Here is an 18,303-nt window from a genome sequence, read left to right on the forward strand (position 1 = left end):
CTGGCTTGTATTATCAGCAAAATATCTGCGATGCCCTTTTTCTGAGATGGAAAGCACTTATCTGGCACCTTTTTGATATAACCCAAGTTCTTCCTAATAAAGATATTCAGGTTCAATGAAGTGGGAAATCAGGTACATTATTTCTAATTTTTAATCCTAGAGAGAGATGTTACTGTTGGGTGGGAGCGGGGTCACATAATTACCAATGTAGCTGGCATCAGGAATCAAACTCTTAAGGTTTTCAGCTAACAGTTACGCTTCAGAAGCACAATATTAATGGTCACAGGAAGATATTTAGCCTCCTTTCCTTTGGGTGGATACTCCTTCTGAAAATGGGATAACAATGGCTCATGGTATGAAATGCAGGACAGACCCATTAAGTAAGGGTAACTCCAGTGAAAAATTTACAGACTTATACTCACTTACTGCTGAATTTTGCTTTCTGGGCAGCCTTTTCTCTGTCTGAAGAATGTGCAAAGGCAGATGAAAGGGGTTAGACCCAGCTGCTTTTATTTCCTCCCACCCCCAATATAAAGAGGCTACTCAAGTCAATGCTGTGATGCCAACAGTGCCAGGTGTGGCCTACCAGTTTCTCTGGTAGCCTCTTGTTATCCAAGGTTTCCTCTATACAGCTTTAGAGAAGGTGCCAGCGAATCAATCCAGATGTTTCCCTTCTTTAAGGAACAAATGTCTACTTTAAGCAGGCAACAAGATGTACCAGAATATCTAAATTACATTAGCAAGTTACAAAAACAAGCTTTAAATTAAATGATGTGCTGATCAGAAAATTAGTGTAAGTGGGTGCCAATGGAAAAAAAAACCACCAACAAATATAGCTGTTGTAAGTGGGGAAAAAATTACTTCTTTCACCGGAGTAAATGAATTCAATAAAGGGATTCAACCACTTTCCTCCCAAGCCTGGAAAAAAGATATTTGGATAACAGGTGGGTATGTATGAAAACCATTAAAAGAATGGTGAAGGTGGAATTTCATAGCATGTCCAGGTTCAGTTCCTATGAAAGTTTTCTCCTTTGCACTCCTGAATTTCCCAGTTCATTGCACAGTTTCACTGTACTACTGATACTTAATTGCTCTGGGTGGTCCCTGAAGTGAAGATAGAAAGCTACCTTCAAGCAATTAAGAATGGCAGAGTTATGGAAGGCTTTGAATATCAGGAAAGACACATATTACTAGTATCGGTGCAAATTATATTGTTTAATTAAAAGATTTTAAAGGAGACTGGGTAATTCAAATTTTTGTTGTATTTAAGTAGCTTGGCATATTATTACAGCCATAGAAAATTACTGTAGAGTTAAAGAGTAAGTTAAAAATTTTGTACGCAGTGTTCTTACTTCTACAGGAACAATCAGTTCTTACCAGACTATTTAAACCTCTTTTTCAACTTTTTTGCGGGAAGTCATTCTTGGTGGAAAGATATCATTATGATGTGCATTTAGAGAGCGTAGTCCACATTCTCAGTTATATCAGTACAATTTTAGGGTGGTTTTAGGGAGTTCTTCACTTTCATTAAAATTAGTTTCTTTAGAAATTGTGATAAAGTTTACACCTGAATTTACTAAGCTTGCATGTAGAGAAATCTTAGAAATTTTTGAAAATACTCCTCCTTAGGGCTCTGATTTCTTTCCACTTAACTGGTGAAACTCCACTGAGCATGATTCTGATTGGATTAATGTTAAAGTCAATTGAGACTTCTGCTATAAGTGAGATTACAATAATCTCCAATTACTTGTGGTTTTCACTGAAATAATAGAAATTAGAGTCTGTTGGGCTGATTTATTTAGCTGCTTTTGTAGATTTCAAGGACTGAATTTTATTCTAGGAAAATCTTAGCTGTAGGGCAACCCTAGAGTGAAGCTAATGATGTATTTGGCTCAGTAATGTCATCAGATATTAAAAGAAGGTGTAAAGGAGAAGGTTCCAGGATATTATACAGGATATCCAAGGAATACACCTCTCTGAAGTCTCTGTTTTGTTGGGAATGCCTATGAAATTTGTATCAAACTCTCATGGAATTTAATTGTGCGAAAAAGATACAGATTGCTGCAGCTTTTAATTCTCATTTGCTATGTATATTTATATATACATAAAAATAAATGTTTGCTTTAAGGAAGAAATGCCTAGTTTTCCTATTTCTTCCTTGCTTACCTGCTCAAGATTTTTTTTTTTTAACCTCTTCAGAGTGACAGCCTTATTGTTTCCCATCCTCAGTAAATCCCCACCTACTTTTTGGCCTGAAATATATATCCTTCATCTTGAAAGAGCTTTAATAATATTTTGAAAGGCTCTCTGTCAGCATACCCATCTTCTGGAGAAATCTATGCTCAGAAGTGGAGCCTAGTGTCGAGGAAGCCAAAATCTTTAATACGTACTGTCTTATACTACAATGCTTTCTGGACCCAGCAGAAATCTACACTTTTGCAAAGACAACATTTTTTTTACATAAAATCCCTTGTAGTTCCACATTTATTTTCTTTCCTCTGAATCCACAGGAGACCTATGACATATATACATATGTATATATGATACATGATAATTCTGAGTGACAACAGAATGATTCAGAATACGGTAAATGTTTTATTTTGGTGGCGGAAAGGTGCTAGAACACATAGCATGGATTGGACATTATCACGTGGTGACTTATGTCAGAAAAATAACGTTTTTAAAATAAATGTGTTTCCCTTCCTTCATATAGTTTTCTTGATATTTATGGCACGTCCTTACAAATTCTTTTCATACTCCTGATCAGGAATCAGCTATCTCAGATATAATTTTGGGTATATGTGTCTCAAGACAAAATTTGCATTTCTGGTCTGATGTTGATGGTTTTCTTCTGAGCCATGTACTTTAGACAGAAAACTTCTTCAACAGTCATGTTCTGCTGCATTTTTCTCCTTAAGGAAAATTAATTGATCACATTCCGGCATAAAGATGAATCTGCAGCTCCAAATGCCATGTTCTAGGACTGCTAGGTGTCACTCACTGAAGTGCAAGTAAATTATTTGCTTCAATGCACCACAACTTTTAAATACATAAAGATATCACCCTTCTGATTAAAACATTTAATGTATAGTTCATTATGATATTGAACAAAAATTTGAACAGATTAATGATAAGAATATAAAGATAGTATAAATGTTTATTGGAACACATGTATAGGCATAGGTGCATGGGTTACACACAAGAACTTAATTGAAATATTTTTGGTGAACATCAACCACTATTTAACTATATTTATGAGGCTCTTCAGAAAAAAAAAGTCACTATAGAACAGACATGATGTGTAGTTACTGCTCTTTGGAGCACTTTGAAGAGCTTTATGTTTAAAGTTCCTTAATTTCTTAGAAAAGGTAATTCTCATTAAAAAAAAATTAGGTAAATTTTATATAGAATATTTTTACAATTGTTGTGCTGATCATTTTGTAAATTATACAAGACTGGCAGGATGTTTGGGCCCTGTTAAATGGAGGATAAATTTTTAAACATTATTGATTTGTTCTTTTATATCAGTAGAAGCAACTATGAGATTGAGCGGGGAAATGTAGGTTATCCGTTCTTCTGCTGTAATGTCACTTAGAAATAATTTCAGTTACCTGAGCTTGGCAACCTCATTCTGTGTAAAACTCCTAAATTAACTCAGTTCAAGTCTAGCAGTGAGTCTTTCAAATGAGCTGCCATCACCTAGGATATATAACTATGTGAACAAGTACAGAGAGTCAAGAAAGCCCTCTGTCCATGTTTTGCGCTTGCCAGGCAAAAGCCAGCTGCAGTTGAGAAGGCATGTAACTGAATCCATGTCAACAGGGCACTGAGCCAAAAATAATACGCTGTGCTAGAGCTCAGTGCTGTACCAAAGCATTTAGATGGCTTCTGGACTACTGGTGGCTCAGGCCAAGGAAGGCTGGAGGATGCGTGGCTTTCATACCCGCTTTGAAGCAGCACACATAAAAGCAGATGAGGATAGGCTTTTCCACAATCCTGGGAGGTTCAGAGAGTATAAAACTATTTTAGTTCTTTGAAGACAGAGCAAAAATGAAAGTCATCACAATAAGATGAACTTGTGGTCACACTGAGGTTAATGACTGAATTCCACATAATTTGATGTTACGGGAGGTTACTAGCACAAGGTGGTATTTGTGTTGCATGATACAAGCACTACATAATTACTTAGCTATAACATACCATTTTAACGCTCATGATTGTTTAAGGATTTATTTAAATTACTTTTATTTTTCAGTGCCCTATTTTTATTGTGATTGATAATTAACAAAATTCCGCTCTTACAAATACCCAGTGGCATCACTTTGGTTTTACAGATATTGTGTGATAGCTTGCGCAATACAAAACTTGCCCTCTTTTGGCAAGGAACTTGACACATCTATAAATTGACGTTCTGCAGTCTTTCTTCTGTGGTATACACAGTATACCAAATACCAGCACATCAAAAGCCTGTAATCTAATACAATAAATTGCAGTTGTACAACCGTCTTTTGGCAGAAACACTTACTGCTCAGCTAGATACCATTTAATAGTTTGCTATGGACCCGAGTGACAAACGTACTATTTAAAGCTGCATATAATCTCTAAAGTAACAGAACAGGAGTATGAACATAGTCTTTGGGTATAGAATGAGTAATATATATAGTCAAAAGTAGGTTATTTACATAGAAATAAACTACAGGTAAAAATATATATAGACTTAAGAGAACTGCAATATAAAAAGGAAGTAATACGTCACTGTTATAGTAATTAAATTATAAATCCCTTTCATTGCTCGTCAAAAGAAAACAAAAAGGAGGAGAGGAATTTTTTGGAAAAAATAAAGAAACAGAGTGTTTTACATTAGTTGCCATGTAATCTTAGTTGTATTACTATTCATCACAAAATAATTCTGCATGGGAAATCCGAGAGGTACTAACTTTTGACGAGGTAAGGCCTATAGGTAGAAATGGTAGTTTTATTAGACCATCTAAAATAGTTGGAGAAAGCAGGCAATATTTGTTTGAGCACAAATTTGTTTGGGCACAAATTTGTTTTGGGCAAAGAAATCCTTTTCCATGTCTGTTATGAGCAGCAGACTTCAAGGTCTGCTTCAAATTCAAACAATTCCTCTGAGTAGCATATTCAAGTGGTCTAATAAAAACGTGAACCCCACAGCTGCGACAATTCTACTGCTAAAGTTGTATACAGGTAGGTGATTTCTAGGGGGGGAAAAAAAGGAATTCCTAAGTATTTCTGAACATATATGTTGTTTATCAGAAAATAAATGAATGCCAGTACAACTAAAAGCTTGCAGCTCTTCCTAGAATTAGGCTTAGCATCTACAAGGAGTAATGGATCAGGAAACAAGTTTTGTATAGCTCTAAAGTTATGAGACAAACTTCTGTACAGGCTCTTGGCTTTATGTTATATCCTCCTTTATGTAGCTGGTTTTGTAAATAGATCGAGTTATATGACCTCAAGTACTGACAGATGTCTCAGCACTGTGACATCTTCTGAGCTTTGCTTCTGCCTTTCTCTAAGGGACAGTGACAGCTTTCTTAATATTGATAAAGCTTCAGTACAAACTTTGTGGGGAAATTATCCAGAGTATCCCAATTTATATTTACAACTAAATGACAAATAGCAGGTGTGTCCAGTGAGATCGTACTGGATTTTGTATTGCTTGCCCGCTTGGAAAGGCTGCCTCACCCCTCCTTCCAGGACCACCAGGTCCCTGCCCTGTCAATATCCTGTCCTAATTCGGAAGGTACATTGGGTTTTTTTCCTTTCCAGTATCCCAAAGAATATCTACACAACTAAAGAAGATGGTGGTACTTCAGTCATTTATACTCTTCAGGGCAAATTACATAGTAAAGATTCTTAAAAGTTTTTTACTGCTTATATTTCCAAAATAAGATTAATTCATGATGTAATCACTCAGAATTTTGCAATCACTTTTGTTACTGACCTTACCTACCTCTAAAGGAATTGAACTTATAATGAAAGATTGAAATAGGTGCAAATGAATTCAATGCTGAGCTCCTCTTTTGTCCCTTCGTTCCTTTCCATCACCCTCCTACTTTGTTATATTGTCATGTATTACAAATGTGTGTTATCACAACTGTTTCAAGGGCATATGTTTCAACAGCAGATATTAGTGTAGTTTCAGGATAGTCAATAAAATGAGGCCATTTTCCCCTGGTTGAGGATATGGTTCAATATCGAGGGACATTTTCTGTTACAAGCAACTGGAGTTTGTATACATATAAACCCTTTCCATCCATTTGAACAAATATACACCATTATATTTGCAGAAGAAATGTTGTGATTATCAAAACAAAGTAATGTAATCAGTATTCCCATATAAACTGGATAAATCTAATAAAAAATTAAAATGTGAAAAGAAAAATGTAGTCAAATGATTAGATGACTGGTGACTGGTGTTTAAATTATGTCACATGGCACATCATTAAACATTAATGTAGATGATATATCCAAGGTCATTTTTTGTGAATATAATTGTTAAACCTTTTAAAATAAAAGTATAAATGTCTAACTATCGCACAATACTTGCAAAGGTTTTGTTTTGCTAAAATCTGCTTTCCAGATCAACTACTAATCATAATGCATATTCATAATATTCATGTTTTCATACTTTTATACAAAAATCCTTCAGCATTGTACATACTACATCATGTATTCTGTGTATAGAATAATCTAGGGAAAGAATTCCTTAATATTAATAGAAATGGTCTATAATGTCAAGGTTCAGTCACTATAAAATGCCATTTTAAGGTAACTCCACCCAAGACATCTACCATTAAGGAATAAGATAGTAAGAATAAGTAATGAGGAAGTTATACATGCAAGGTACTGTTAAGAAAACCACAAGGATCAGCCATCCAACAAACAAAACAATCCTATAAAACAAAGAAATCAGTAGACCGTTTTTCATTCTACTTGCTTAAAACTTTTCCTAAGCAAGAAGATTTACAGCCCCAGAACACACATAACCCTTTAAATAGTATTCCATCTATAACCAGGTATACAGTCTCTCCAGAGAGTCTGATATGAAGAGGAATGAGACACTACAGGTTTGTAAATACAGTCTTTGCATCACACGAACTTTCTAGGTGTGGAAACACTACATCAGCCAAGACACCAATTAACCCAGAAGGTTGTTTCTAATTTAACTAGTTAGCAAAGTACGACCATGCAGATTGGATTTCTGATTTAGACCAAGAGTAGGCACACCCTGACAAATGCTTAAGATGAATAGAACTGTATTATTCATCATATGTAACACAGATTTAATGGCTTTTAATGACCAGCTTGTTATCATAAAAATATATTTACGTGATGTCTGTTAACAAGCATCCTCATAGCAAAACCTGGTGTTTATTTATACAGGAAAAGTCTTGACCCTACTGCACATGTTCCCTCCAGGAGAAAGAAAGTAAACATAGCTGGTATTCTTTACAGAAAGAAACAAAAAAGAGTAAAAAAATTTTGAAAAAAACCCCCACACTTCTCTTTGGCATTCATTCTTCCTCGTTCCTCTGTCCAATTCTTGTCTCAGATATAATCAAAGTGATTAACATACAAGGAAAATCTCAGGGCAAATGTGATCGGCTGATAGCAGAGACTTGCTGAAGTCAGTGCTATTCAGTTTTAAAACTTACATCAAGCTGTGGAATGGCCCTGGACAGATTATCTCCAGAGAGTCTCTGTCGAACAACATCGTGCTTTTTCCTGTGCCTGGTGGTTTAGACTACAATTCTTTGAGAACAGAAAAATGCATACCTCAAAACGTGGCTGTTATTTCATCCTGAATGCTTTCTATAACTGTAGCCTCCTTTATCACTGCCAAAGCTTTACATCTCTCACAAAACCAGTAGACAAACTTTAAAAAAGGTCAGCCTGTACTTTAGGATACTTCTCCTTACCTTGATATCCATGAAATATTTACTTTAAAAATATACCTACCTCATGTTATCAGTGCAAAAAGATTTACATTTATTTGCATTACTTATACATACATTAAAGTATACTGATGGCATTAAAAAATAAAAAAAAATCATGTAATACCTTTACTTTTACCTATGGATTTGGTGAAATGGTTCCATGAAGAAAGCATTTCCAGACAGAAAGAGAATAAAGAAGAGGAGAGAAACAACAGTAAGAGTCATGAGTATATGTAAATGCAATAGTATCTGAACATGAAGAGACAAAGTATAAGGTAAGTGTCTGGAGACAAATGGAGATTCAATCAGTGTCATATTAGGGATTTAGTTTATTTTTTTTCCAATCATGTACATGCAGAGAAACACAGAAATAACCCATGCTTAGATAAGAAAGAGCGACACAAAAGTAACATGGACAATGGGTTAGGAGGAAAAAAAATCACTGATATCGTTAGGTTACAAAATTGTACTCTCAGCATTCCAGAAGCCAGGAGCAGGTGCTTTCTGCACATTTCCAATCAGCCATGCATTAATGTAAATGGACTCTTCAATGTGTACAATGTGACAAGCTGAGTATCTTCTTTCAGGAACTATCTGAAGAGTGCTCTTGTGCTTCGTTTATCTTTTATAGAAACACCCATAATTGTATTTTTTGATAAATACATGAAATTTTCTTAATCACCTTCTTATTTCTCTCACCTCTTTTCAGTTATTATATTGCGAGAGGGGGAGTTGAGGAGGCAGGAAGGACAAAAGCTTACAGAGCAAACAAACAAACAAAAAAGAAATAAGAAAAGATGTGACTAAAACCATGTGTTTATTTGCAGCCAAAGACAGCTTTCAAGCATTTGCCCATCATTTGCAGTGATGGATTCAAAGCAGCTACAGAACAAGAAGAAACAATGAAAGCAGAGTGGAAAAGGAACAGAGCCCATACCTTGGTCGCCCATCATCAGGTGCGCCAGACCTTGAAGGGAAACAAGAGCACAGTCAGCAATGAACAAGGGAGCACGGGAAGGTGGTGTTGTCACAGTGACAAAAATGTTTTGTGACAGGCATCTGTTTCCTATGAGATGTCTGTATCACAGAGGGAAATCAAAGAGCATTTTTCAACCACTGGTTGGAATGCTTTGGGCTACGAGTAACAGAACTGCAATTCAAACACTGGGTGCTGCTTTATTGTGTATTTCTTCTGTGCAGTAGTTGGGGTCACAGAAAATAATAAAATGCTTTCAAATCCAACCAATTCCTTTAATGTTCCATCTGTCTTTATTGTATTTTGATTATATTGCTTTGAACACTTTGCTGGGAGGACTTCCTGTCCTCTACTTGTGAAATGACGTTAAAAACCTGGAGAAGTGTAAACCTGAAAAATGGGCTGGGTCTGATCTTTTTCCCCTCATAAAAATGAGCATTTCAGGTAATTAAATAAAATTTCTTCATCACATTGAAATGATAATGCAAGGGATGTCTCCTTATTTGTGTGAAACGTGAGAGTAGAATGAATTTGTTCCAGAGAAGGCAAATTATTACATATGTAATATAAAATACATAGCAATAAAGAAAATTTAAGTGACATCTTCTGAAGCAACTTCATAAATCTGTGATAAATAGATTTTACTTCATATTTGTATTGTGAGATGAAATCCAATCATACCAGTATACGTCTAGTGACATTTCAAAACAGATGTCCATAATGATAATCACTCAACCAGAGCCAAATTTTGTTACTCTTTAACCAAAAATATTCAGCTTTTTTAATTCATGATAATAAAATGGTACTTATATTCTCACTGAGAATAATGTGATGTAGGGAGAACATTTTTCTAGAAATATGAAGGTTTTTCACATTTTATGTCTGGTTTAAAAAACAGGCTTATTCTTGTTGAACTTCGCTGTTTTAGGATCCATTTTAGAAGTCATTAATTGCTCATGTCTTAAATGTGCTCCTCTTCTTCAACAACTATAGAAAGTGATACATTATTTTCTTATTTGCAATTAATTAAAATTAATTCACACAAAGAAGGTGTGCAATAAAATATCCTGCTCTTTATTGGAAAGCAGACTTCCTAGAGAGTTCCTGTGTTTTCTAATTCGCAAAGAAAATTAGGTGCACAAATGACTCATAGTACATGGGGGGAGTTCAAAGAAGATACTCTGGACTGCAATCAGTCTTAAAGGATTCATATCTTATCAGTTCCAAATCTCAAGTGATGTTCCAAATAGACTAACAATGGTTTTGCTGAATTAGTGCTTTTTAATGTCACTCTTTTTAGATGCCTAGTTAAACTGAAGGGCCTGATGTGCCCCATCTCTTGTGCAATAGATTCTGTTTCCAAATACAGCGCCCCGCAGCTGGTGGGATTACCTGGGGCTTACAGTGGTGTAAATGAAAGCTGAGTGTGATCCTGAAGGGATGCCTACTTAAGCATTGCTTGGAAAACATCACACAGCTGTGCTGCAGTTAGCAGCTTGTGAAAGAGTAGAAATGTTTTCATGCGTGTTCTTTCTCTGTAAGTGTTGCTGCAACTGAGAGAGGTATGCTGAAAACACAAAGTATAAAGACCCATGGTCAAGCTTCATTCTTTTAATGCTGAACGTCCCTTCATGGCCTTCTGGAAGTATCAGTCTCTTCATGTGATTATTTAACTTGTCTTTTGGCAAGTTAAATGTTATATTTTAACTTGTCTTTCTGCTTTAAACTTTTTCTGTTGGCACTACAGTAGGAAATCTCAGACTTTTGTCTTGGGCTTAACTGTATCCGATAGAGGGAAGGCGAAACTAATCTAACGTTACAACATCTTTTTTCTTAATAAAATTGTGACTTTTCAGCAGCTACTTTATGTGAGCTCTTTCAGCTCTTAGAAGGTATGAAGCAAATCGCTGTCATGTCTCCTAGGGGAATGCAAAGAAGGTCATCTCTTACTAGCTTACATTTAAATATGGTCTTTATAGCTATAAGGACCTAAACAAAAGGCCTAGCTTCAGGAGACTACCACTGCTTGATAGATATTATTTTTGCTAAAATGATATGTGAAATTGGTCAGTTGTAAATACGTGATTCTTATATAATTTGAAAAAAACGTAAATGGCAGAAGTGCCTCTTGAAAACATCATAGAAACCACTTGAATTTTAAGAGTCACTTACAGTGCTGTTCAACTAAAAAAGGAAGTCAAGTGAATGTAAAAAAAATACACTGCTCAAACCAAACATCTATTGATTAAAAAATTTAGTACTAGTTCTCAAGACACTGTATTTTGTTTGATTCTGTATGTTACTTTATTTGTGAAGCAGTAAGGTTACTTATACTTACTTGCTAAAAGTACGTATTATTTTATATTTTTGCGATCTATGGATGAAGGCTATGGAAGAGTGAAGAATTACTATTACTGTACCTCTGCAATCCACAGAGGGGTTTAAAATGATACAGATAAATCTACCATGATAGCAATTGCTGCTAACTTTTCAAAATGACAGTCTGCTTATAATCGAGAACACCACAATGGATAGTCATAGAAAGTTCTAGCCTTAACGAGCCAGGTATAGGCATACCACACATTGAAAATAGTCATTTGTGCACCATTACTTCATAAGCAGAATGATAGAAGCCTTTTCTTTGTGAATTAGGAATTCAAGATTTAGTAGGAATGCCTCATGTGTGATCCACTCCATCTTTATACTGAACTTGACTCCAAGAGGAGAGAGTTAAGGGGCACAGGATGGGATAGTGAAAGTGGATAGGAAGATAGGAGATTTTCAAGATTTGGTGTGTGAGTTCCATGCAGAGCACAGGCCAAAACAAAATTTAAACATGGTAAACCTGTGGTGAACATGTTCAAGCCTTGAACAGTTTTAGTAAAATGAATAAAATGTAGCCTTTTCATACCAGCAATATATACAAATTTAACTCTGTGAATACTAAATCCTTCTGTTTTCTTATGTAGCCTAACTTACAGAGATGCTCAGATATCACAGAAATCAAAGATGAAAAATTATAGCTCGGTTTCCAGATTGTGCTTTGGATACACATTCTATGCTTCCATTCTTTACATATACATCCTTTGTAACTTTAATGTATGCATAAGCATCCAGATCTGTGTTGGAATAAATTTAAGGTTGCAGTTTTAGGAATTAGACTCAGGTAAAGTCTGGATTAACTGTTATCCAGGCTTTAGCTTGTACTGCTGTGCATAAATGAATACGTGAAATCAAATTGAACCTCCTTATCTAGTTACACTGATCCTAATTCACATTTGAGACTCATGTTGACACCAGTAAGAGTTTTATGTACAGATCAAACATAAGATTAGGTGCTTAGTTATAGGCTTTTATGTTTTTCAGTTAGAATTCCTATCCCAATGTTTTTGAATACATTTTTATTTCACAATGAAAAGGAAATTGTATTGATATGTATGTGTGTGACAGTGCACACAATTAAAGCATCAGAATTGTTTAAATTTTCTTTCTCCTACTGGTAGCATATATTTTAATAAAATTGCACAGCATCATGTATGTGCTAAATCTAAGCACCTCTTTTTGCCCTTGTATACAGTAGCATAGAGAAACTCAGAACAGATACTTCTGGGCTTTTTAAGAAAATTGCCACTGAACAGGCAGGCAGTGGCCCACAGTGACCTGAATCCTGAATGAACTCACGCCCCACAGTGGCTTACTACAGGACCCTGCGTCAGAGCTGTGCCAGGGCAGTCACTTTGCATACGCGTTAGCTTACAAAGTCCTTGATTTAAAAATAGTTTTAAAAGTACTGGAAAAAATAAAATAAAAGTTATTGCTCAGTTTAGATAAACTCATTTTTCAAATAGCTAATTGTTTATCCAGTATGCAAAGGTTCAGCCCAGAGAGACTTTTAAAAGCACTTGTACATAAAAAAGCACCTGCACCTTTTGGCTTATAAGCAAAAAGATAGTATTGATTCCCAGCAATATCTGATCTGTGAAGCATATTCTGTACCTTTAAAACTATGACATATATGTACACAATATGTTTTACCAGCTAATAGACATACTTACCAATATTCAGGCTAGATGGCATTGTGCTTTAGTTTCCACTGCCCTGTGCCATACTTTCTTTAAAGGGACTTAATTACATACCAACATTATTATTAAAATCACATGCGGCTTCTTTCACAGTGTCGAAAAGGCAGAGTGCATTATGTTGAAAAGTTAGACAAAAAAACTTTTTTCCTAAAACTTTGTGCTGTAAAGAATAATACAGTAAGCAAGATTTGTAGTATTGAAGAGAAAAACGCTTTCCATTTTCCTAAGCAATTAAAATATAGGTATTTAACATGCATTACATTCTTATGAGGAGGATTTATGCTCCACACTAATGAAACAAATAGTTTCTTGAAGTGTTTTTCATACAGAACATGAGAAGAAATCAGTCCTCTGCAAATCTGAATGATTTTGAAGGGTGATATCAGTCATATGAGTATAAATCCCATTGTTTCAGTGGGGATATTCTGGAATTACACCAGTAAGGCCAAGATTAAAATGGAGCTTTGCTTGTGTTCTGCATGGAAAAAGAAATCACACTTATCTAATAAACTTGTATACCTTTATGGGTAAAAAAATGCAACTTACCGTACTGAATGATATGCGTACTTTTATAACATTAAGCAGAAGGGGAAAAAACCCACTAAACAGAAGGGAAAAACAAGAGCTTAGGAAAATAAGGTAGAAAGCACCCACCTTCCACATAGTTGTCTTCTGTAAGCACATAACAGGGAAGGAGAGAAAAGGAAAACATTCATTAAGCAGCATGCAGACTGGAACTTGCCATTGCATGTCTTCATCATGCAAGGCATCAAACACAACATGCAAGTGCTCCATTGCTACAATCCAGAGGGAAAAACAAAAGCACCAGGGAAGCAGTGTTTCTTCTATTTAACAAAATTTACGTGATATGAAATAAAACAATACTGTTTCCAAAGTGCAAAAATTGTACAGGATTTACTGCAGCTCTTTCTAAGTTCAATTATTATTAGTCATTAATCAGAGGACCTTCTTGTAAGACTTTTATAACTATATATTTTAAAGCCATCAGTCATTTGTGATAGGGATTCTAAGTTCATTTGCTTCTACTTTCCCATTCTGAATTTTCCTTAATGACCTGTATGAAGTAGATGACTTTAAACAGATCGAACAAGATAACTTAAGTTTTAGAATATGCTGTGATGATGTTACCACAGGCAGTGTGGCTGATCCTGCACTCATTACTGAGACACCTACTCTGGTCATTGGGTCAGATCTCTGAATCCAGTGTGGAAAAACTGTCACTTAAACTGGGTGGAATAACTCAGAAATGTAGGATCATGTCTCACAGCATTTGTCAGCATCAGAAACTTGCATGTCTTAAAAAAAAAATCAATCAATTCTCTGCCTAGTACAGCTAGCAAAGGCCACAGAAATCTCAGGCATGGGTTCTGCCCCCGGATTAGGTCAAAGGGCATTTTGCCTAAGTAAACTATCTGTCAGCAACTAAATTGCTATCAACAAGCAATAATTTGGCCTTTTGTCCCCAGCCCAACATCAATATGGGGCACAGGAAAGAAGGTTCCCCCAAAGCCTACGAAGCAAGAGGGGACTAGTAATTGAGCCTCAGCTAATTAAGTGGACAGAATTTAAAGTTAAGAAACAGGCTCAGTGTCCTAGTACTCATGCTAGTCTCTATAGTCCTCAGCTCCTCCACTAGGTAGATGATTTTGAGGGAGTATGTCTCTGTTGCCCATTATGATTTTGACTGAGGAGAGGACAGGAGAGAGTACAAAGATATCTCAAGGGAGAGAGAAAACGGGAAAGGTAAAATAACAAAGGAAAAACAACATGGAATTCAAGGAGATGGACTGTGCGAAACCAACAAAGAACCGGGGAAGGGTGACAACACAGCAGTCTGACTGCTCGGGAGATCTCTTCCCTCCACCAACACTTTCTGGGGAGCGAGCACTCACAAGCAATTACAAATTGAAGCCCAGTTCTGTCTTTACAGGTCATTTCTCATGGAGTTTTCCTACAGGAAAATACCTTTTCATGTGACTATTAAGAAATGCGATCTAAACTAATTTGAATATATTGTAAACCAGGAGAGAATAAAATGAGTTACACAGAACTGGGCTCAATGATATCTCTTAAGCATAGCAATTTCCTGCCAGAATGTGTCACTTTTCGTAATGAAAAGCCTTTATAAGTCAATGCCACAAAACACTGAAAAATCTCATCATAACTAGAGAGTATTCCAATAAATAATTTGAAAAGTTTACCACTTTAAAAAAAATAACTACTACAAACAATGAATATTAAGGGTTTAAGTCTCTCAGTTTTTAGTTGTAATACTCATAGGTCAGACCAGATAAAGTTATTTGGCTTAAGATATTATAAATCACCTTTTCCATGCACACACTCTAAATTTAGACTTCTAAAATCTCACTGCCTGAAATTTGGTTTGTTGTGAAAGTGCAAAGGGTACATACTGTTTCATGCATTTAGGAAAGTAAGAGGCTGAAAAGAAAAAAAAAAAAAGAAAACCAGTATGCCTGCTGTGAGTAGACACCTGAAGATCAACAAATCAAATAAAGTTCACTGAGAAAATGAAAAACACCCAATTTCACAAGATAAAGATATTCTATTCTATACGCAGTGTATATTACAGTGATATTTGGGCTATTAGAAATAGCTTATAGCTAAACTTTTCTGGAAGAGCCTTCTTCCTTTAACTGCATATAGTAATTTCCTTTCTTTAAGTACAAAAGCCCCCAAACTTAATGAAAAATAAATTAGTTATTTCAATTGTAGTATAACTTCAGGCTCCTTCATCTAGTCCTGGTTACCGCAGTGTTGGTGTATTGCAATACCAATACTGCAATGACATCCTTTTTGGTGGCCATACTTAGCTTAACATGATTACTTAAAACCAACATGTGAACTTGCTAAAAGGCCAGTTCTGTTGCTCATGATGTCAGAGTCAAAGGGAGAGTTCTGAAAATGACATCACAGGCAGCATCAGATGGTTAAACTCCTCTGGTTACAGGGTTTAGCATATTTTGTTTTATATCATGGGCCCTATTCTTAGCAGTGATTGCTATGGCTTTTTTGATGACTCTGTAACCAGAAAGATTTACACTACCTGAGCAGCTTCCCCTAAATGTCTGATTGATTAGTTTTAAGTGGTAGTAAATTAAACTGTCAAAACATTTTGAATTAAATAAAATTGAAAGTGTTGAATTCTTGCTCTGTGAATAAAACAGTGTATATAGCCAAACCCCTATACACTAGTAAACAGCAATGAAAATTCATTCCTCCACGTGTTTTTGTCATGGTAAGTTAAAGCACCTTAAACAGAAAAGAAAAAAATTAGTTCAGCTTCTTTATGGTACTTTATAAGGTTTTTACGTTAGATTACCATTGAGCACTATTATTTATTTTCTTTATTTAAGGTGGTTTTTTGTGATGGCTGATATATTTCCATATCACTAACACTTTGCTTGACTTTCCCGATTCCTGTTTTCTTGGCATGGCCTATTCTTCTAAGCAGAGACTAAGACACCAGAAGATCCAAATTCTATCTTTGCTTTTTATTCATTTTGTTTACTCCAGCCACTCTTAAAAGAAAAAAATAAAAGGGAAACTCTTTGAAAGCCATGTATACTATCAACGTCTTAATTTTGCAGTTTGGAGGGAACAAAATTTTCCTCATTTAAATCAGGAGTAACTGTATTTATGTCATTACAGTTGCACTGGTGTAAAATTTATGTACCTGGAGGAGAGTGGAGCCGTATTATACATTTCTGTCATTGCTGATGATTTAGCCACCCATAGTCTGAATTTACCCACATTTACATCCATCCACCCTGGAGGACCTTATATTGTCTACTGAGTAGCTCTGTTGGCATCAGTGGAACCAGAGGCTTTCAAGACCCAAAGTGCCATCTCCTAGCCTGTCGGCATTGGCACATAATGGCTCTTAGCCCTTTCTGCACCAGCTGATCGTACCAATGATTTTCACCAATGCACAGCCCAGGTACAAGACAAGGGGCTAAAAGGGACTGTCAATACAACAGCAGAGGAACAGAATGGCCTTACAGCCTCCATTAGCAATCAGATGACTGGCCAGACAGGTAACTTTCTCTTCAGCACTCTGACTTCTAGTAGATGTGAAAAGTCCTCTGTTTTCACCTCGCATTGAGCTACTCACTTGAAGAACTAGATAGGTCTTCATCCACTGCAAATGCTTATTTCCTGGACCTTCCCCCACCCCCACCACCAATGATACTAAATTGCACTGCTAATTTCTGCGTTTACAACCTAATTCCTTTGGCCAAATTCTGCTCTCAGCACTATTGTTGACTGCCCATATTGAGCCAAATACTCAGTTGATTTAAATCTGGCATGACATGGTTGAAATCAGTAGAACTATACAACTTACACAGGCTGTGAATCTGGCTTATTATCTTCAGATGAATTGTCTCAGGCTGTCCCTACTGAGCTGAGAGAAGAATCTGCTCCATATTTTTTGCAGCAAAAGCCCAATCAATTCTAATTATTTTGGCATATTACTATGATTCAGTGATATAAAAATGGGAATCATGCTTTTACAGGTTATTTTCATTAATTCAAGAATCATTTTTATATTTGGTGATGCTTCATGGAAACTTTGATTTTTTAAAAAACTAAGTGTTTATATGTTTCGTGGTTATTTCTGCTATTACATTTTTTTTCTTCTGCTAGAATATTTACACCTTAGCCACATACAGAGCACAGTATTTGTCCTGACAATTATATAAGAACAGTATTTTCATGATAAACAGATGAAACAGTACATTAGTATTTTGAAGTTACAGAAATAGCATTCTAGAAATAACATAGTAAGAAATAACATATTAGAAGTGGCATTTTAATAGGTTTTTTTCCCTCATCAAAATTATAGTTCAAAATCACATTTGGCAACAATGAAAGGTATAATATATCACAGACATAGTTTATGAAATTTCATAAGATATTCAGTAGTACGAGTAGTGGGGAAGTAGTTCAAAATGAAGCTTATTTTTATGCAGGTGTCTTGTGATAAAAATGATGGCTAGAAATTTAAGATACAATATTTTGTTTCTCTAAAGAATAATGCATAGGTATACTTCTCTATAAATGTATCTACTTAAAAATACTGTACTGGAAAATGTCACTTCAAGAGACAGCTTTTTCTATGGGACTGCACACAGCATCTCCTGCATAGCGTAACTTAGTCTGTCCCATTAGTTTCTCAAATTGTTAGAGAAATTGTTTTATTAAACATGTGGTCCAAAAGAAAATATTTGGAAAGGATATG

General features: G+C 35.6%; 1 protein-coding gene across 31 annotated transcripts in view; it reads right to left on the bottom strand.

Annotated features, from left to right (window-relative positions):
- The window catches only part of NRXN1 (neurexin 1), a 743,929-nt gene that overhangs the window by 645,455 nt on the left and 80,171 nt on the right, over positions 1 to 18,303 (bottom strand). For 18 of the 31 annotated variants that reach the window (XM_076334780.1, XM_076334769.1, XM_076334767.1 and 15 more), the window contains exons 3-5: positions 13,677 to 13,694; positions 8,902 to 8,931; positions 8,089 to 8,100 (exon numbers count right to left, since the gene is read on the bottom strand). The exons of 6 other annotated variants lie outside the window; for them this stretch is intronic. In XM_076334780.1, the coding sequence (XP_076190895.1) occupies positions 8,089 to 8,100; positions 8,902 to 8,931; positions 13,677 to 13,694 (60 nt within the window). The remainder of the gene's footprint in view (positions 1 to 8,088; positions 8,101 to 8,901; positions 8,932 to 13,676; positions 13,695 to 18,303) is intronic. 7 more of the 31 variants (XM_076334778.1, XM_076334773.1, XM_076334766.1 and 4 more) reach the window with 3 other exon arrangements.

The sequence above is a fragment of the Aptenodytes patagonicus genome, chromosome 3 (genome assembly GCF_965638725.1).
Source record: "Aptenodytes patagonicus chromosome 3, bAptPat1.pri.cur, whole genome shotgun sequence".
NCBI classification, from domain to species: domain Eukaryota; kingdom Metazoa; phylum Chordata; class Aves; order Sphenisciformes; family Spheniscidae; genus Aptenodytes; species Aptenodytes patagonicus.